Source organism: Microtus oregoni, unplaced genomic scaffold (assembly GCF_018167655.1).
Source record: "Microtus oregoni isolate MIOR12 unplaced genomic scaffold, Mior012 000015F_ref0000493, whole genome shotgun sequence".
NCBI lineage: Eukaryota > Metazoa > Chordata > Mammalia > Rodentia > Cricetidae > Microtus > Microtus oregoni.
In genome coordinates this window covers 40298359-40319384 of record NW_024543074.1, presented here as the reverse complement: position 1 = coordinate 40319384, position 21026 = coordinate 40298359, and the positions used below count along the sequence as shown (strand labels likewise).

Genomic DNA, 21026 nt, shown 5'->3' with positions numbered 1-21026 from the left:
CGACAGAAATTATCTGTGTTAGGGTAGCATCATTTTGGGTACAGTGACAGTTGAATCCAGTTTGCAGCAGAGCACTCTTGTGTCTGAAGCAGAATGGGGCTTGGGAGTGACTTGGGAATCCAGAGGACTGTAGCTTAATGGAAATGTTTTCAGGAATGAAATTTGAAGTTAAGAGTAGTGGTGCAGGCCGGGCGATGGTGGCGCACGCCTTTAATCCCAGCACTCGGGAGGCAGAGGCAGGCGGATCTCTGTGAGTTCGAGACCAGCCTGGTCTACAAGAGCTAGTTCCAGAACAGGCTCCAAAGCCACAGAGAAACCCTGTCTCAAAAAAAAAAAAAAGAGTAGTGGTGCATGTCTTTGCCTTTGATCTCAGAACTCATGAGGTGGAGCTCTGACTTCCAGGCCAGCGAGGGCTATATAGTGAAAGGAATGAAATTTGACAGGTAGCACTCACCAGTAATTTTAGTAATTGAAAGATGGAGACAGAAGAATTGAGAGTTCAGGCCAGCCTGAGCTACTTGAAACCCTGTCTCAAAAATCCTTCCTCAAATAAACAGTGACTTAACTAACAGTATCAGCCTGTGTAATTTTGCTGTTTGCTTGTTTAGGGGCTAAACCCCTCTTGGAGCATTAAGTCTGTGTTCAGGGCAAGGAAAGCACCCCAACCACAGGACTGGCAGTGGGTTATAGTACTGCCTGGGGGTACTTTCACGCTTTCCCACAGTTGGCCTTGGGTGCCTAGATTGATGTGAGAATCCAACTGCTTGGTCTCAATGGAGAGGGGAAACATAGGTTTACAGTGAGCTTTCAACACTAAGACTCTGGTTCTGGATGCTGGGGACCTGCGCTTGTAGAGCTCCCAGCAGTTCTCTGTAAGACACACGGCTAGCTTATGAGGCAAGATGTGCTTGGCAGAGACTACCTGCTAGTTGAGTGAGCTTCTCTGAACCTTGGTTTCCTTGTCATAATGATACCTGCTTTCTTAAGTGGTTGTGAGACATGAGTTAGCTGTGCACGTACTAGAGTTTGGCATTTTTAGGGCGGGTTGAACTGGTGATGAGAAAGGTCTATCCCTCCTGAGTGAGATAGGTTCACAGATGCCAGCACTTGAGGGGTCATTGGGCCCTTGGAATCCCCAACACCATAGGCTGAGTTAGAACCTGATCTAGAATTGTTTACTACATAGCATCTTCCTGTTGGGTAGTGGTGGAGGAGGGGATTCTTAAGGCTTTTACACTAAGGCTTTACTATGGTGACCAAAGAATCACCCACTTTGCTTCAACATACTGTGTGTGAAAAGAAGTCTTTTCCCTCTGCTCAGCACTAGAAAGTGGCATCCTTTAGAAGAGAATCAGTGGCATCTTCTTAGAAGAAACCTACACAGTCTTTGCTTAAGTTAACACACAACTGAAGGTGGTAGTTGCTGATTTGACTAGAATCCAATAATCTCTTCAGAAAAGGCCAATCAGGGCGCTGGGATTTCAGCCCTTTATCAGGAACTGGTACCACCTGTGGGGGTGGCCATAGCCACTATTGAACTGCAAAGTCCCTGTCTGGACAAGAGTGGGAGCACTGAATGCATGGGTTACCACAAGCTAAAGTTAGTCTGTTGGGCTTGGCCAGGCTAGCAAACATCATGTAACTGCTGCCTAGACCTGCAGACTCATGCACTATAATACAAGGTGGGGGTGTTGGTCTACAACTTTCATTTCTGCAGGGTTTCAAGTGGTCTGATTTTCTGAAGTCTGCCCCCTCCTGCCTGCAGCCCCTCCTGTGTTTTATCTTCAGGCCTGGGGCCTGGGTAGGAAGGGTGGGTAGAGGGAGGCCTCTGAGAAATGACAGTCCAGGCCACAGAGAGCCCATACAAGGTATGGAGGCTACCTGTACATTCTTATTACTCTGCAGAGAAACTTCCTGTTGGGGTGTTGATGGAATTTGTAGGAATGGGACAAAGACTTGACTATCTCTAGGTTCTGACTCTGACTACCTAGGCTGACCTGGGAAGGATAGACAGAAGTGGGTCACCTCCCTCCCTGTGGCTTTACTGACTCCCATAGTCAGGGCTCTTGGCAAGGGTGAGACAGAACCCTGTGCTTTGGTCCAAGGTTTTGCTGAGGAGCCTTCCTGGAGCAAAGTTTGGTGGAGGACCTTGGGGAGGCTAGCAGATGATCAGGTCACTCACTGGCCCTCAAGGCCAGTGCCATTTGGTCTTCTCTGGCCCATAGCTTCTTTCCCACCTTTTCCTGGTGGTTAAGGTCATGCCCTTTAATATCAGAATACGCACTCCAGGTCTTGTGGCTTGCTGACTCTGACTTTGGCAAACACTTGGTTTTTTGAGACAGGGTTTCTCTGTAGCTTTGGAGCCTGTCCTGGAACTAGCTCTTGTAGACCAGGCTGGCCTTGAATTCACAAAGATCCACCTTCTGCCTCCTGAGTGCTGGGATTAAAGGCATGCACCACCACTGCCCATCTGGCAAACACTTATACGCATATATCTTGATTTTCTTGTTCATGGGACCAGCAAAAGAAATGAATTTATCTTTATCTTAAGGTTATGATACCCAGCTGGGGCAGTGGTGGTGCATGCATTTAATACCAGTACTCAGGAGGCAGAGGTGTACGAGGCTACCCTGGTCTACATAGTAAGTTCTAGGACAGCCAGGGCTGTTACACAGAGGAACTTTAAAAAAAAAAAAAAGGTGTGAGGCCTATGTCATGTTTAACTGTAGCTATAATCATTAGCATCTCACACCTTGCTTGGGATGAGGTTTTTGTCTTTTTTGACTTTTCTCATGCCTGCAGAGCCCTATCAGCTTTTAGTGCAGCTGACGAAGCTGCTGTTGCAGGGATGACTGGCAGTGCTCTCAACAACTATGCTTCAGATAGAGTTAGTGCCTGGCCTTGGGCCCAGGGCCTCTGAGAGCCAGTAATAGCTAGGCTCTATGCTTGCTGCTGCAAGAGTAACCTGGTTCCTGTACTCATCAGGAAACCTGTTGTCTGGAGAGACCACTAGGTAACTGGGTAGATAAATGTGTACTGTGTCCCGGGAGCTCCTGGATTTACTCGGGTTCTGGGGGTCTCCCAATAAGACATTGATTTTGGCCTGATAGGAGAGCTGGGTGTAAGGGTGGGATAGCTGGCTGGTTTGTGAATCTCAGCCTGTTAGGTACTGGTCTGTAAGATATAATACCAGCACCAAGAAATCTTTGACCTCCCATTCTGGTTCCACTCTGGCCAACTAATCCTTCCTGTAGACTTACCAACTAGCCCATCCCATTCCTCCACCCATACTGACCCATGGTTTCAATCCAGTATTTTTTCCCCTACCCATTCCTTATGCCATGGCCAGACAGGGTTGGGTCACTATACCTTCACCATAAAACGTTAGTTACTTTACATGTGGTTGAACCAAGTCCTCGGTGTAACTCAGAAGGTGTTCCAGCCCCCGAGGATAGCCTGTGTTACAAAGTGTTGGTAGCCCTTAGGTTTTTCTAGAACTGGACAATACAGAAAATACTTGGTAGTCTTTGTACCAGGTGTTCATGGGTTTAGCCCTTTTGCTGGTCCGGAGGGATTCCCTGAGGCCTGGACTTTTCTTCCCCTTCTTGAGTGAAAAATTGAATTTTGGAAATATTTATTCATTCATTCATTCATTCATTTATTTATTTATTTATTTATTATGTATACAATATTCTGTCTGTGTGTGCCTGCAGGCCAGAAGAGGGCACCAGACCTCATTACAGATGATTGTGAGCCACCATGTTGTTGCTGGGAATTGAACTCAGGACCTTTGGAAGAGCAGGCAATGCTCTCAACCTCTGAGCCATCTCTCCAGCCCCCTGAATTTTGGAAATTTAACTGAAGGGGAACCCTAGGCCTTCTTCTTCTAGCAGAGCAGAGCTTTATGCCAGCTGTGGGGTAAGGAGCCGGGTTCCCTATCTTTTCTTATTTCAGCTGTAGGACTCTAGAGATTTTTTCCTTTCCTGCGGGAAACACCCTGGAGCCAAGTTATCTCTTGTCTGTGGGGTAGTGTGAGGATATCGGGGCCCGCTCCCCACAGGTCTCTTGCCTAGGGGACAGGATTGGGAGTCTGATTTATAATCTGGGGTGGGAACTGAAGCATACTATTCTAGAGAGCTCCTGGAATGGTGATCCTCCCTTTTGAGAGATGGCTTGGTGACCTTTTTCATTGCTGAGGGTGAAGATTATTATTGATAAATACTTCTTGGGGTGGGGATCAAATTGTTGAGTGTTCTAGGCATTCTGTATGTGGTGACTTAAATGTTCCAGTGGGTCCTTTGACAAAAAAATACCATTTCACTTCTCATAGAGGAGGTCAAGACTCATGTGCAGAACTGTGTCCGCTGACTTTCCTTGCTGTTTGAGTAAAGGGCCATGCACTGAGAAGTGGAGGCTCACAGATAGAACCCAGATCAGCCCTGCACTGTAAGCACCGTCCCTCCTCCCAGCCACTTGTCTTTTGTTTCTATTCTTCCTCTGAAATAATGGACTTTTCCTGTGCCCTCCACTCAAAAACAATCATCGTTTTTTAAAAATATTTATTTATTATGCATACAATATTCTGTCTGTGTGTGTGTCTGCAGGCCAGAAGAGGGCACCAGACCTCATTACAGATGGTTGTGAGCCACCATGTGGTTGCCGGGAATTGAACTCAGGACCTTTGGAAGAGCAGGCAGTGCTCTTAACCACTGAGCCATCTCTCCAGCCCCCAAAAGCAATCATCTTAAAATAAGTGAAAAGATTTTGCCGTGTGGATAGCTTTAGGAAATGATTCAGGTGCCCCCTTCCAAAAGTATGTATACTATGGCTTGCAAAGGAATGTTGGTATTCTCTTGCTATTGTTTAGGGTGTTTGTTGTTGTTTTTATGTACTATTTGTTAAATATTTTAGTCTTTTATTATGTATGTGTGTGTTCATTGCCTGTGGAGACTCAAAGTGGTTATTCAGTCTCCTGGGAATGGAGTTAAAGAGACAGTTTATTTTTTGAGCCTCCATATGGGTACTGGGAATTGAACCCAGGTCCTCTGGAAGATCAGCTAGTGCTGTTAATCACTGAGCTCTCTTGAGCCCTTTATTATTTGTGTGAGCACAGCACACTTGTGAAGGTCAGTTGCAGTAAACTGTTCTCCTTCAGTCCTTTGGGTCCACTGGGTGGTGGTGGTTTTAATCCTAGCAGAGGTAGTCAAACAGGCCAGCCTGTTCCAGGGCTGTACAGAGAAACCCTGCCTCAAAAGACACCCCCCACCACCACCAGGAAAAAAAATATGGGTCCTGGGGACCAAACTGAGGTGTCAGGTATGGTAGTGAGCACCTTTACCCACTGAGCAATCTGACTGACCAGCCTTGTGTGCTTTGTGTTTAACCAACACACACACCACTACTTCCCTAGAGTTGACTCGGTACTTGTCTGGACCTGGTCATCTGAGACAGAAGGTGTACCCTGTAGCTTCTAATCATTGAGGAGGAAGCTGTGCTAGGGCCTGGGCCTACCATGTCACACTGACCCCTCTTCTCTGGTCCCAGACTATGTTAACTAGTTGGGAAAAATAGGGGAGAGCCGTAAATAACAAAGAAGGGGCCTTTTATTGGTAGTGGATATCTGGGAACCCATGGGGTTCCTCATAGGTGGATAGGAGCCCTTGCAAGAAAATAAAGCCTTCTCTAGTCCTTAGCTGGTTCTATGAAAATCCTTTACATATTTCCTATCTGCAAACAGTGGGATCAGATCTGCCTTATATAGAGCTGTTTTCTTGTATAAGTGACAGTGGTGTGTTCTGAGCTTGGCTTGGTTTGGTGGTGGTAAGTGCAGGTTTTAGAAGGCAAAGATGGGAGAGCTGACTTGGCTTGATGCAGGATAACACAGTATCAGCATCAGCACAAAAGAGTTGTTTTTCATTGTAAATGATTTTAGGTGTCAAGTCCTGCTGGACCAGTATTTTGTCTGTCTTTGCCACCTAACCCCTGTACACATGTACATGCATACGTGCATGCTTGTGTACTTCTACACTGGGTGGCTAGGAGGGGGGCAAAGGATGATGAATGTATGATTGAGGTCAAATGCAATATAATATTGCCTAGTTCTCTTTCCATTTCTCAAAGAGCACTGGTGGCAGCTCATGAGAACATTGCTGGATTTTCCGGGGTCTCATGCAGTTTCCCCTCCCCAACTCTGAGATTTGTTGGAGTCAGTCTTAGGCTCTAGTTAGGAGCAGGGGAAAAATACGACACCATAGATCCTTTTGGTGAGCCTTCTGGGGACCGAACTTTCTAACAAACTTCAAATAAGACTGATTTAAGACTGTTCTGTGTGACCCGGGAAAGTGTAAGATCACTTTTCCTCTTCCTTATCCCTCAGACAGCAATGAGCAGAGTTCTTCAAGCATTCTCTCTGTACTGGAGACAGAGCTTGCAGTCTGTGATCTGGTTCTGCTGAGATCTCAGGGTGATCCCAGCAGTACTGCTCAGATTTGAGAGGTTTTTTTTTTTTTTTTTTTTGTTGTTGTTGTTTTAAATTAGGCAGTGGGGCATACATCTGGAATTTCACCACTTGGCAGTCTGGGGCAGGAGGATTGGTGGAACTTTGAGGCTGCTTTGGGCTTCATAGCAAGACCCTTCCTTTAAACAAACATTTATTTGCGGGAGCGGGAGCTCCACAGCGTGCTTGTGGAAATCAGAAAACAGCTTGGAGTTAAGTTTTCATCTTCTGGGGAGGTACATTCACCCAGACCAAAAAACTTAAAAAGTGTCTTGAAAACTTTTGCCCCTTTTCAAATACATCTTCAGTATACCTTATTCCTAGTCCTCATGTACTTCCTGTTAGGTAAACTTTGTCATTAGCCATGCCCAATAGCTGTTATCTCAGCTGAGGCTCAGGTGGGCACTAGCCTGGCCTTGGACTGAAGCAGGTGAAGATCTTTTTTATTCTTTCTGTAACAGAGTCACTTTGTGTATCTTTGGCCATTGCTATCTAGACTAGACTGGCCTTAAATTCTGAGAAATCCTCCTGTATCTGTCTCTGAAGTGCTGACATTAAAGTCATATGTCACCACATGCGACACAGGTGAAGATGATGGGTAGCTTATCTGGGTCAACCTGTGGGTCACGGGACAGTGGTTTTCTTACAGTGGAGATTTTCTAGTATTCTGCTTCTAGTGCTAGAGAGTGAGAGTACTATGGGTTGGGTTCTACAACCCCAGCTACCAGAAGGCAAGTAGCTACCTACCATTAGGGGCAGTGGCTCCAGTAATGGGCCAGAAGCCAGGAATTCATTGGCCTCACAGTTAGGAATTGGGCAAGGACACTTTCTGCTCATTAAAGGACATGGTCTGATTTCTGTGCTTGGAGGCTGGCACAGTTCCTGACCTGGCATGGCAGAGGAGGTAAGTGGGTAAACAGAATCCCGTGGATCTCTAGAAGATGGAGAGACAGGTACCCTTGGCTTTAAGAACTGTGTTGGGAAAGTGTGTGGGGTTTGGGGCGGGGGGGGGGGGTGTGCGCATGCAAACTAACCAGAGCCACTTTAGAAAAGACATTGCACACTGTGCTCTTTAAAAGCAATCTTTGTCTTTGTAGATATACTCTTCATTTTCTAACATACATCCTTCCAGAGTTTGCCCTGTGGATGTATGAATGTACACATTCTTAACTCTTATATAGAAAACATTATTTTGTGACTACCTTCTTTCATTGTGTCCTTCTTCACATAATTGGAGACCATTATATTTTAATGACTTGTGAAGTAGACAGACTTAATTTGGTGATTTCAGTACTATTAGAGCTAAAATTGTGCATAGCCTTTTTGTCTCACTTGTATTGCTGGGGTTAAATTTAAAAGATGGAACTGGCTAGGGCCTGATGGTGTGAGGGGGAGTCTCTCTGAGTTCAACAGCCTGGTCTGCATGGCAAGTTCCAAAGCAGTAAGAGCTATACTATGAGATGCTGTCCAAATAGACATAACTGTAAAGTCAAAGTGGAGTGTATGTTTTCTTTAGGGACAGAGAAGCTGGTTCTTGCCTCAACTATAGGTCAGCGAGGACAAAGTAGGCCTTGGTATGGCCCTGGATTTATTTATATGTCTTCAGCTTCCCTTTCTCTGTTCATGCAGAAATTTATAGAAGGTTTGATTTCTTTTCCTTACAGATTTTGCAATAGTTTTGGAGGCCTGATTTAGAATGCTGATTTGGCCATGGGCCTCAAGCCAAAGTTGGCATTTCATAAGAAATACAGACTTGGACTCTAAGGGCTTTCCCACCTCAGAGTAGGGCGCCCAGGGGCAGCAGAGCTTTCAGCACATGTTCTTGCTCTCTTCAATGGCTCCTCTGGGAACCTGCAGGTACATGATCGGATGGGCATGGTTGAAGTAATAAGGGCGGTGGCGGGGCTGCGTCCCCAACACCCCAGCCGCCTGCCCGGCTAGCTTATGCCCCGAAATAATTACACGGACACTGTATTCTTTTAAACACTGCTTGGCCCATTCTCTTCTAGGCTAATTCTCACATATTAATTTAGCCCATTTCTAATCATCTGTATGTAGCACCCCAAGGTAGCCTATGTCCATCCTGGGTCGGAGCTTCATTCCGGGAGCGGGGCATGGCGTCTCTCTCAGGCGTCTGCTCCTGAGAGCAGAGCTGTCGCGACTCTGACCTCACTTCCTCTTCCTCCCAGCGTTCTATCCTGTTTTCTCCTCCCACCTATCCTCTAACCAATAAAATGGGCCAGGGCAGTTCCTTTATTAGCCAATGACCTTCCTCCATCACATGGTGGTGACACAGGCTCTAAACAGCTGTTTGCTTTCCTTGTTCCAACAGAACCTTCTGCTCCAGCCAAGGTAGTGAGGGCAGCTGCTCCTAAACAGCGCAAGGGCAGCAAGGTAAGGAGCAGGGTGAGTGATACTTGTGGGTGATTCCTCTTCTTGTTCTTGTAAGCACTTCTGGCCCGTCTTTCTGGGTACCTGTGCTTGGTGTCGTGAGTGTGGTCCAAATCTCTCAGAGAAACTAGAGCTTGGGTGTGGGGCAAAATGACCTAGGCAGAGTAACTCTGGGGTCTTCATAGACTATGCCTTGCAGGTTGGTGACTTTGGAGATGCAATCAACTGGCCTACACCTGGAGAGATAGCCCACAAGAGTGTGCAGGTGAGTGTGGGGAGGGTCTGACAGACAGGTTCAGATGCTGTCTTTATAAACTCAGTTGGCTTTTGTCCAAGAGCCATAAGTCTTGCCTTTCTTGAGTTTTGAAGAGTAGTTGGCAGGATATTATAGTGTACCTCTGTAGTCCTAGCTACTCAAAAGAAGAATGACTGCCGGGCTAAGAGGTCAAGGCCAGTCTGGATTAACATAGGACCCACGCACACACCCTCCTTCCAATCCGATCTGAACAAACAAACGGAGACTGGTTATATATAGGGTGGGCAGCTGGAGAAATGGCTCAGCGGTTAGGGACATTGACCATTCTCCTAGAGGACCCAGGTTCAATTCCCAGCACACCCACATGACACCTCACAGCTGTCTATAACTACAGTTCCAGGGGACTGGACATCCTTACACAGGCAAAACACCAATGCACATAAAAATGAATATTTTTAAAAAGTGGGCAGCATTCAAATAATTAGGAATGGTAATTCATCATGTGATCCTTTGCCTAGTTTCAGGATCTGCCAGGCACTGTTCATTTCCTCTTTGCCTTCCAGTGATCTGATCCCCAGAAGTTAGTAGCTCTTGATGGTTCAGTAAGTTAGGAGACAGCTATTGTAGTTTTCTAAAGTCCATAATTTTCCATTACAGTACCAGGATTTTCTGAGTGATGAGGGGATCAGATCAAGCTTGGGCTCCAGATTGGGAAAGTGTATTTAGCTCCTCTAGACCCAACTGAAGAGACTCTTGGTCAGTTCTGTTCCTCTCAGTACTTTTGTTCTGAGCTAGTGACCACCTCAATGGGTCATATCCTTACTGTAAGGTGGTACAGACAAGCTAGGGTCAGCATCTCTTCCACCCTACAGATTTGGGTAGGCTAAAAAATGAATTGTTCCTCCTACTTCATGGTACATGTGGCCATGTCATGAAAACTAGGCCTTGGAATGTATACAGTATAGCCTACTGTAACACCTTCCCAGTGATGAGGTGTCCTCCTTCAGCCCAGGAGGCTCTAGTATTCACTCTCTCCCTTGCCTACTGCAGCCACAGTCCCACAAGCCTCAGCCTGCCCGTAAGCTGCCACCCAAGAAAGACATGAAGGAGCAGGAGAAAGGAGATGGAAGTGATAGTAAGGAGAGTCCGAAAACAAAGTCAGATGAATCAGGGGAGGAAAAGAATGGGGATGACGACTGCCAGCGAGGCGGGCAGAAGAAGAAAGGTAAGTTCCTGCTTGGGCAGGACCTGGGAGCTGTGGCTTACAGAATCTTTAAATGACATAAGTCTGGGTGCTGCTGGAGGGTCTTGAGGCTGGGAGGTGACTCACTTCTTGGAACAGCAGTATTTTAAGCCTTGGTACATCTACTCTTAAGTGGACTTTTATATTGCTCTAAGAGTTTCTCAAGCTTGCTGAAATGATACAGGCTTGACTGCTTTTTCTCAGACCCACAGGCCAACCCTGACTCATTCTCATTCTCACTTCAGTACAGCAACCTCTCTCCATCAAAGTTGGCTCCTTGGCTCCTGCCCATTCCACCTAAACTGGTCCTTCACAGTTCTCACAGAGTGACATGACTCGTGTGTAAAGGGAGCCTGGAAAGTTAGTCCTTATTCTGTGCAGGCAGGTGTCTGGCTCCAGAAAGTGGTTCTTACACTGAGACCACTGGCCTCCTTATTTTAGAAATTAAAAAGAGGCACACTGTTTGGAAAGAATGTGCCTATGGGTACCAACCAGATGGATAGTTTGGGGCCAAAACTTTGGGGGAAGGAAAAAAAAGCCATGTAGGAGGGGCCTGCCATGCCTCTCTCACATGCCCATGCTGTCCCTCAGGGAACAAACACAAGTGGGTTCCGTTGCAAATAGACATGAAGCCTGAAGTACCAAGAGAGAAATTGGCCTCACGTCCCACTCGTCCGCAGGAGCCAAGACACACACCTGCTAGCCGAGGGGAGATCAAAGGTATGCCCTGCCTGCTATGGAGAGCCTGCATGAGGAGGATACGCCCAGTTTCACCTTGTGTTCCTTCTCACCACAGGATCTGAACCTGTCACCTACATGCCTGTATCTGTGGCCCCACCCACCCCAGCCTGGCAACCAGAGACCAAACCAGAGCCTGCCTGGCATGACCAGGATGAGACATCGAGTGTGAAGAGTGATGGGGCTGGCGGGGCACGGGCTTCCTTCCGGGGCCGTGGACGGGGGCGTGGTCGTGGACGAGGCCGAGGACGGGGTGGTACTCGAAGTACGTGAAGCCCCTTCGGGCTCTGGAATGTCCAAGGGAGTGCAGCAGGGGTAGTAGGCAGGAATCTTCTCTCTCTAATGATGCCCATTTCTCCTGTAGCCCACTTTGACTACCAGTTTGGCTACCGAAAATTTGATGGTACAGAGGGGCCCCGCACCCCCAAGTACATGAACAACATCACCTACTACTTTGACAATCTCAGCAGCACTGAGATTTACAATGTGGACCAGGAGCTGCTCAAGGACTATATCAAGCGCCAGATGTGAGTGTGATGGCTCTTCTGGTCTATGCTGGAATGGGGCTCAGAACAGGGTCTAGTGAGTGATAGTTGTAGTAGCCCTATTTAAGCTGTGAAAGATTACTTTTCTGCTTTCACAAAATTCTGTTCATTACAGACATAAGACCATATTTACCTTAAGGAAAGTAGAGACTACCACTAACAGGTGAGCAGCCTGGTTCCCTTCTGTACTCCTCTAGTCACAAAACAGCCCATCAGCAGCATGGTGGATGCTAGCAAACATGTTCTATTTATTTATTTATTTATTTATTTATTTATTTATTTATTATGTGTGCAATATTCTGTCTGTGTGTATGCCAGAAGAGGGCACAAGATCTCATTACAGATGGTTGTGAGCCACCATGTAGTTGCTGGGAATTGAACTCAGGACCTTTGGAAGAGCAGGCAATGCCCTTAACCGCTGAGCCATCTCTCCAGCCCCAGCAAGCATGTTCTTTAACTGTCACTGTGGCCAGGCTCTTTGCCAAGTGATTGCAGCTATAACTTCTGCATGCTGAACATGCAGGCCAGATTCCTCCAAAATCACAGCAAATAACAAAGCACAGGATTAAAGCTGTTTCTGTATAAATCTTTTGTGTCCCTATTCATACTAACGTTCTGGCTCAGAACAGAGATCTTATACAGGGAAACAGGCAGTGTAGGGTTAGTGTTTTAGGGACAGAACAGTGTTGGTTGGAACTGGGTTTCAAAGGATTTGTTTGTTGGGTTCACCCTGTGGTAGCTGAAATACACAAAGGGTGATTTGGCTGGGCGGTGGTGGTGTATGCCTTTAATTCCAGCACTTGGGAGGCAGAAACAGGCATATTTTTGAGTTCAAGGCCAGCCTAGTTCCAGGACAGACTCCAAAGCTACAGAGAAACCGTGTGTGTGTGAGTGTGTGTGTGTGTGTGATTTGACTCAGAGTAGCAGGGCATCATTTCTTTTCAGCTCTACACTCTCTGTGTGTGTGTGTGTGTGTGTGTGTGTGTGTGTGTGTGTGTGTGGGTGGGTGTGTGGGTGGGTGTGGGTGTGATTTGACTCAGAGTAGCAGGGCATCATTTCTTTTCAGCTCTACACTAGGGGTTCTCAATATGCCTCACGCTGCCACCCTTTAATAGAGTTCCTCATGGTGTGGTAACCCTCAACCATAAAATCATTTTTGTTGCTACTTCCTAATATAAATATCTGTTTTCTGATAGTCTTAGGTGACTCTTGTGAAAAGGTCAAGTTGTTTGATCCCCAAAGGGGTTGTGACTCACAGGTTGAGAGCCTCTGCTTTAAGCTGTACTGCAGGAAAGGAGTGAGAATGCCACAGATGTGAGGTTGCTGGGGTGGGTAGGAAGCAGAGAAGGCCCATAGCCCTCAGTGATGCTTTTTTCCCCCTACTTAGTGAATACTACTTCAGCGTGGACAATTTAGAGCGAGACTTCTTCCTGAGACGGAAAATGGATGCTGATGGCTTCCTTCCCATCACCCTTATTGCTTCCTTTCACCGTGTACAGGCCCTAACCACTGACATTTCACTCATCATTGCGGTATGTCTTCTCCCAGGGGTTAGGGTGGGAACATAAGGTTGTCCTGTGAGTCCTGAGTTGATGGGCTGAACTCTGGAAGAGTCCCTGCTAACTACATCTACTGAGTCCCAAGGGGCCAGCATGGGACAGTGAACACTTCACCAGCTACAGCACAAGTGAACGACAGCTGGTCTTGAATGCGTACCCCTCTTCTGCTTTCATTTATACCTTTCAGGTCTTCCTAGAAAATCTAGCATTTCAATAGCCACAGTATCACTATCACACCCACAAATATTGACAATTATTTAATTACCAGAAACCCCGTTTTAGATTTTCCCTAATTGCTGCCAAACATTGTTAAAAATGATTTGTAGAGATCAGAGTCCAGATCAGATCCGTGTGTTCACTTGCATCTGTCTCTCAACCCTTTGGTTCTTCTCTTGCTCTTTATTTGTTGGGTAAATTAGTCCCTGTCTCCTATACCAAGACTGCAGGTCCAGTGGCACAGAGGCATCATCCCACATACCCATCTGAGTCCTGAGTTTGGGTAACTTCGTGTTCTTTTCTAGAGACATGAGAATTGGGGCTTTAAATGACTAGTGTCTTCTTTTGGGTGGCATGTGACAGTCTATCTCCTGAGATAAAAACTGCTTTGGTTATTGCAGAGACAATTTCTCTAGGGGTTGCAAAGTAGCAGTATTCTAATCCTTTCAGTCAACCTTTGCTTAACTAGTTGGAGGAGACACTTAGTATCCGTTAGTTGTTCACTTACCAAGAGCACAGGAAGGACAGATCTAGGAACAACTTATAGATCCTTCAAAGGTAACTGGTAACTTCAGGACTCTCTCTTTAGCACTGTATAAATTTTTTGTTTTTTTTCTTTGGTTTTTGAAACAGGGTTTCTCTGTGGCTTTGAAGCATGTCCTGGAACTAGCTCTTGTAGACCAGGCTGGCCTTGAAATCACAGAGATCTGCCTGCTTCTGCCTCTCAAGTGCTGTAATTAAAGGCCTGCACCACCACCGCCTGGCTTTTTTTTGCAAGGAGTGGGGGAGGTAACTGCTTGCAATTATTTTCTGATACACAAACAGCATATGTCTATAACATATGGCCTGTGTGTTTAGCTTTTTTTGTCCTTGGCATAGATTTCTAGAAATAGGGTAACTGATCCAAAGGTGAATGCAAACTAATTTTAAAGACAATGCATAACCCTTTCTAGAAGTGAATCCTGTGCATTCCCACTCACAGTATCTCTGTTCCTCTTCCCTAGACTGTAATGACAGTGTTACCACGTATTGAGTTTTCCCCTTCCTTCTTTCCCTTGACAGATTTCAAGAGTTCACATAGAAAATCTAAGCCAGGTGTGGTGGTGCACACCTTTAGTGCCAGCACTTGAGAGGCAGAGACAAGAGAATCTCTTGAGTTTGATGCCACATTGATCTACAAATTGAGTTCCACGATAGTCTGGGTTGCACAGAGAAACCCTGTCTCAGAAAAAGAGAAGAAATGTAGTCTTCACTTTTGTACCCAGAGATAAAGCCCATAATAATTTGCCCCGTGCCTCTTAACAACAGTTGTATTATATTGATCTCAGGTTTTCTCTAAATTCAAATGAAAGAATTCTTGTCTTAGGATTTAAATTGCCATCGTGGTGGCAGGTGCTTTTACTGTGACAGTCACTGTGAACAGCCTTTGCCTACGTCTTAGACATTGGTCTCCTTTGGGCAGGTGTTGTCTGGATATCTGGACGTTAACTTTCAGACTTGTTGAATAACTTTGATTTTCATGTTTGTACCTTTTAATGTGGCTGTCAGTCAGGGAAGATGTGGCCAGATATTTACTACTGCTGCTGGCCTAAATCAGGGGTTTAGGGACCTGGTTGTCTCCAGATCTCTATTTGCCCTAGGTGGTCCTCTTCATTCCTATCGCTCCCCCTCTGCAGGCTCTAAAGGACAGCACGGTGGTAGAGATCGTTGAAGAGAAAGTTCGCAGGAGGGAACAACCTGAGAAGTGGCCACTTCCTGGTCCGCCAATAGTGGACTATTCACAAACAGATTTCTCTCAGCTTCTCAACTGTCCAGAGTTTGTTCCCCGTCAGCACTACCAGAAGGAGACTGGTAGGTGTCCCAGTGGGGGCTAGTTACCTTCTTACCCTCCAGTGTGGAGTCGCCGCAAGTCTGGAAAGGACTAGGATGATGAAGCCCTGCTTTTCCTCTCTCCAGAGTCAGCACCTGGCTCTCCCCGTGCTGTTACACCAGTGCCAACCAAAACAGAGGAGGTCAGCAACCTGAAGACTCTTCCCAAGGGCCTGTCTGCCAGCCTCCCAGACCTGGATTCTGAGAGCTGGATTGAAGTGAAGAAAAGGCCCCGTCCCTCCCCAGCACGCCCCAAGGTGGGTCAGGCCTGGCTTCCTTCTGAGGGTCTAAACTGAAAACCTAGGTGCCCTGGATTTTCTGGTGTAGGAATACTGACACAGCCTGTTTCTATTCTTTGGGGACCTCTCTTAGATATCCACCTCAGTTCGTGTGTGACTTTCGACAGAATAAGAGACCATGCAGGTGTGACCTAGGCTTCTTGTTTGTAGCTATTCGTTTTTCATTTCCAGGGCCTTTTGCCCATATCTGTCTTTGGTCTTCTGTATGTAAGTCCCTCTGGCCTTAGAGTTCGTGGAGAGAAGTACAAGTCCTGTAGTGATGGCTAGTGACTTTGGGAAGTTGGTGCTTGTATCAAGGTCTCAGTTTCTGTCTTAAGATGAAGAAAGTCAGAGTCAACTACCCTAGAAAGAGGAAAGCAGTACGTGTGTTGACCACAGGGAGATCACTGCCTTCTTTCCAGGCACCACATTTATTTCCTCTACTCTGCAACCTCAACTCCCTCTTTGGAGACCTTTGTTCTGGGCCTTGTAAAGTGGCCTCAGAGTTGACCTTGGACTTGTCTTCTATATAATTCTGTCCTTCTTCTATATGTGCTTGCTCCCTCATCTTCTTTCCTTCTCCTGTCTGCTCATTCTCAGACTATCTCACTGTTCTTAGCTTCAGCCAAGAGAAACATTGTTGAGTAGATAAGCACCTTCTGAGGTCCAGGCTCTGGATGGAAAGATGGGAGGGGGGTAACCCCATTCCTCCTGCATAGCATATCTTAAACCTTAAAAGACATGGTTTGAAGTTTCTGTGGGAAGTGCTTGGCCCATCAGAAAATTGCTTCTTGGATGTGTACTGTGTGGGAGACCTACTTCTGGTGTCAGGTACAGTCTGTCTGTCACCACTGAAATGTTTCACCTTGCCTTTGGCACATGCTGTCTTTTCTGCATAGCCCACTCTGTTCCTGCCTGTATCCTCTAGTGGCCTGTTCCCGGAAGCTTTTCCTAACCGCACTCCACTTTTTCTAGTTCAGCACCCTTCTTGTGCTTGCTAGACCTATTTAGAGCCTTTACTGAACTAATCTACAATGACTGCTGGTTCACTTTCTCCTGCTGAGCTGTGAAGTTCCTAAATACAAGGTCTTGCCCATTCAGGCTTTCATACAGAGCCTGGTACTATTGGCTGGGTGCTCACTCATCACACCTTTGCTTATCTGCTGTGGCTGGGATCCAGTCAAAGTACTGAAACGAGGCTATTTGCCTGACACTTCCTGTCTGCCAAGGTAATAAGTAGATATGATGGAAGAAGGTTCAGCTGTGTTTTGTGTCTGCTTCCAACAGTCAGTGTGTAGGTTATGAAGGTAAACAGAGACAATTGTTTATGAATGACCGTATAACTGAGTAGAGGAACTGGGCTCCTTTGGGGGTGTTTCCTTCTCTGTGAAGCTGAATCCAGAAAGGGTACCTGTGATTTGCTGGTGTTGCCAAGGTTACAGTTGTGATGTTTCTGTACTGAGAGACCAGAGAGCCTCTTGGGTAGTTAGAAAATTTGGTCCAAAAGGCTCATTCATGTGTCAATCCCAAGTCATTCCACTTTGGTGTCTGTCTCTATTTCAGAAGTCAGAAGAGCCCAGGTTTTCCCATCCAACTTCTCTGCCTCAGCACCTTCCCTCTCAACAGCTGATGTCAAAGGATCAGGATGAGCAAGAAGAACTAGACTTCCTGTTTGATGAGGAGATGGAGCAGATGGATGGGCGGAAGAATACCTTCACTGCCTGGTCCGATGAGGACTCTGATTATGAGATTGATGACCGGGATGTCAACAAGATACTCATTGTCACCCAGACACCACCTTACATGCGTCGGCACCCTGGGGGGGACCGCACAGGCAACCACACTTCTCGTGCCAAGATGAGTGCTGAGTTAGCCAAGGTCATTAATGATGGGCTCTTCTACTATGAGCAAGACCTATGGACTGAGAAGTTTGAGCCTGAGTATTCACAGATCAAGGTGAGACTCAAGCATAGCTTTGGACAAGGGCCTGAGGTTCTTGTAACATGGAGAAGAGGAAGGTTGATTGGCCATGTGACTTTGGGCAGGTACCTTCATTATAGCCTTTTGTCTTTATGTATGAGGGGAAGATTGATGATTGCTACTGTGACAAGAGGAAATATGTATGTGTACAGTGTAAACATAGAGGTGACTAACTGTCCTAGCTAACCATTCATTTTGATGTCACACGGTTGGCTAGGCTATTGTGTAAGATAAAGTAAAAATTTCAATGTTAACTCTAGTCTTAAGTAATCAGACACATAAAATCTTTTTAGGCCAAGTGGTGGTGGTGTGCACCTTTAATTCCAACACTTTGGGAGGCAGAGACAGATGGTTCTTTGTGAGTTTGAACCTGGTCTAAAGAACTGGTTCCATGACAGCCAGGGCTGTTATACAGAGAAACCCTGTTGGGGGGGGGGGTCTTTTTAGGAACACTTATTAGTAGAAAATGGAGAAAGAGAGGCTCTTGTGGAGGAGATATTTGTCAGTTTTGGAGTGGCTGTGTTTGGTACTGGGTGGGCCTAGTGGTGAGCTTGTGCAGTGAACAAGTAGTAATGTAGAGATGAATATCAGCTGGCACTGTCCACACAGTTGTAGGAAGACTCAGGAAGTAAGAGCAGTCTGATGTCTGGAGAGAGAAAAACGGTTAGCATTGACCTCTCTTAAATCAGTACCCTTGTGCCAAGGTACCTGGGCTGAGGGATGGTGATGGAGACTAGAATTCTGTGTATAGACAGGGAAGCTATCCTCACCAGTTTTCTGCCAGTCTTGATTCTGAGCCAGCCAGAGCATCTTCCTGACTAACAACAGCTTCCCCATCTACCTCACATCTACAGCAAGAAGTCGAGAACTTCAAGAAAGTGAATATGATTAGTCGGGAGCAATTTGACACTCTGACCCCCGAACCCCCTGTGGATCCCAACCAGGAGGTTCCTCCTGGACCACCTCGGTTCCAACAAGGTGAGGGAAGGGCTCCTGAAGCCCAATGTGAGTGAGAGGCATTAAGCCCTAGCCAGAGATTTCCTTGCACGTTGACCCTATTTTGCCTCTGCAGTTCCTACTGACGCCCTGGCCAACAAGCTGTTTGGTGCTCCTGAGCCCTCCGCCATTGCCCGTTCTCTACCAACCACTGTCCCAGAGTCGCCAAACTACCGAAACGCCAGGACCCCACGCACACCCCGGACCCCTCAGCTCAAAGACTCTAGTCAGACATCACGGTTTTACCCAGTGGTGAAAGAAGGACGGACCCTAGATGCCAAGGTAGGTACTTCAGCTGGGTGGAGTCCTACCTGCTTTTCTGCCTTGTCTGAGCCAACAAAGGGCCAGGATCCCCACAGGCAGCATCCTCAGGCTGAGAGCTCACAAAGTAAACTTGAGTATAGGCATGGTCTGCAGAGACTGAGGAGGGCAGACCAGATGCGAGGCCTCAGGAACGTCTCCCTGCTCTTCCACCTCACCCGTGAGATAATCAGAAAATGCTTTTGTAGTGTTGGGATTATAGCCCTGTTTTAGTGCACAAAGCCTTGTGTTCAACCTCCAGTTGTACCAAAATAAGAAAATGCTTTTGTACTACTTAATACTAAGAACTGCTTGATGTATGTCATAGTCGTAGATGTGTAGATAACAGGTTCTGGTTTCATCTTTACAGATGCCTCGAAAAAGGAAGACAAGACACAGCTCGAACCCCCCCTTGGAAAGCCATGTGGGTTGGGTGATGGATTCCCGGGAGCACAGGCCCAGGACTGCTTCTATTAGGTACTATGGCCGGGCCAATCTGCCTGCCTGTGGGGCACTCACCACATGAATCTAAATCCACGCAGCCATGTGGGAAGTGTAACCCAAAGCCTGAGAACTGGAGGCTTCTTTACGTTTTGTTCTTTCATTTTATTTTAAGGTAGGGACTTAACTTTGCAGCCCTCACTGACCTGGAACTTAGTTATGTAGATCAGCCTGGCCTTGAGTTCATAGAGATCCACCTGCTCACAAGATTCTGCCTCTCTGTTGCTGAGATTAACGACATGGTATATACCACCATAGACTACCACCATATCTGATTGTAAAGACACGTTGTCATGACAAGACTGGGTACCGTCCCCAGCACCACAGTTCAGTGACTCAGCTACTCAGTGTAGGGCTCAGGCACTTTTTAAATTTACTTTTGCCAAATCTAAAAGTAAGGTCTGGAAGTCACCAGTCTGTGTGCTTGGCTTCCCACGGAGATGTAGGTGAGGAATTAAGGAAAGTATAATACTGTGAGGTCCTTGGCATTGGTAGATCTCTGCCACCCCTGAACCAGTGTCCCAAGTCCTCTCAGAACCTCTCCCAAGGTAACTGTACAGAGTTAAAGCTGTAGGTTAAAGCTAGTACAGTACAAGACTGCGCCCTGGCTGGTAGGTCAGAAGGACCTCTCCTAAACTTAGGGGTGGGGCTGAGTGGGAAATTTCTGCCTGGTGGTGCCATCATTCTTGTGACTTCTATAGCTCCAGCCCTTCAGAAGGAACACCTGCAGTTGGCAGCTATGGCTGTACCCCTCAGTCATTACCCAAGTTCCAGCATCCTTCCCATGAGCTGCTCAAGGAAAATGGCTTCACACAACACGTCTACCACAAGTATCGGAGGCGCTGCCTTAATGGTAAGTCAGGGCTAGCCTAGCCCCTGGCAATGCTTAGGGACTGATCCAGTGCCCCAGAGTATAAAGGCTGGAAGGGCAGAGCAGGCGGCAGGCTACTTTTTCTTTACTCCCTCCCCTCCTCGCCTTGTTTTTGATGCTCATGGTGTTTGTTCAGATCCTCTGCAGCTAGCTTATTGCTACATCTCACTCTATGGTAGAGGTTTTGTAGTATTTTTTTTTTTTTAATATTTTTTTGAGTCAGGATCCACCTATTTTTGAAGACCCTTCTCACTTGAACCTGAATCTCATAGATTTGACTATCCTGGCTGCCTGCTAAGCTCTAGGGATCTGCCTGTGCATGTAGTTCAGGCCAGTCTTTCTTTTTTTTTATGTCTTTATTTCTTTTTATTTTTATTCCTTTTTATTTTGTATGTATGAGTGTTTTTCCTGTATTATGTTTAAGGGTTGGATCCCCTGGAACTGGAGTTAAGGAGATTGGGAGACACATGTGGGTACTGGGATCAACACTCAGTCCTCTGCAAGAACAGCCAGTGTTCCCGACCATTTAGCCATCTCTCTAGCTCCTGTATATTTTTAAGATATATTTTTTATCTTTTGGGTTTTTTTTAAATTTCTTTTTTAAAAATATATTTATTATGTATACAGTATTCTTGGTATTCTGCCTGCATGTGTGCCTGCAGGCCAGAAGAGGGCACCAGATCTCAATACAGGTGGTTCTGAGCCACCATATGGTTGCTGGAAACTGAACTCAAATCTTTGGAAGGACAGGCAGTGCTCTTAACCACTGAGCCATCTCTCCAGCCCC

General features: G+C 46.4%; 1 protein-coding gene across 1 annotated transcript in view; it reads left to right on the top strand.

Moving 5' to 3' along the window:
• The window catches only part of Larp1 (La ribonucleoprotein 1, translational regulator), a 47980-nt gene that overhangs the window by 21523 nt on the left and 5431 nt on the right, over positions 1 to 21026 (top strand). Inside the window, exons 2-15 of the mRNA XM_041664905.1 lie at positions 8829 to 8890; positions 9087 to 9152; positions 10194 to 10368; positions 10978 to 11106; positions 11183 to 11389; positions 11489 to 11651; positions 13057 to 13201; positions 15121 to 15295; positions 15401 to 15570; positions 17155 to 17547; positions 18426 to 18549; positions 18644 to 18849; positions 19238 to 19344; positions 20070 to 20221. Of these exons, the coding sequence (XP_041520839.1) occupies positions 8829 to 8890; positions 9087 to 9152; positions 10194 to 10368; positions 10978 to 11106; positions 11183 to 11389; positions 11489 to 11651; positions 13057 to 13201; positions 15121 to 15295; positions 15401 to 15570; positions 17155 to 17547; positions 18426 to 18549; positions 18644 to 18849; positions 19238 to 19344; positions 20070 to 20221 (2274 nt within the window). The remainder of the gene's footprint in view (positions 1 to 8828; positions 8891 to 9086; positions 9153 to 10193; positions 10369 to 10977; positions 11107 to 11182; positions 11390 to 11488; positions 11652 to 13056; positions 13202 to 15120; positions 15296 to 15400; positions 15571 to 17154; positions 17548 to 18425; positions 18550 to 18643; positions 18850 to 19237; positions 19345 to 20069; positions 20222 to 21026) is intronic.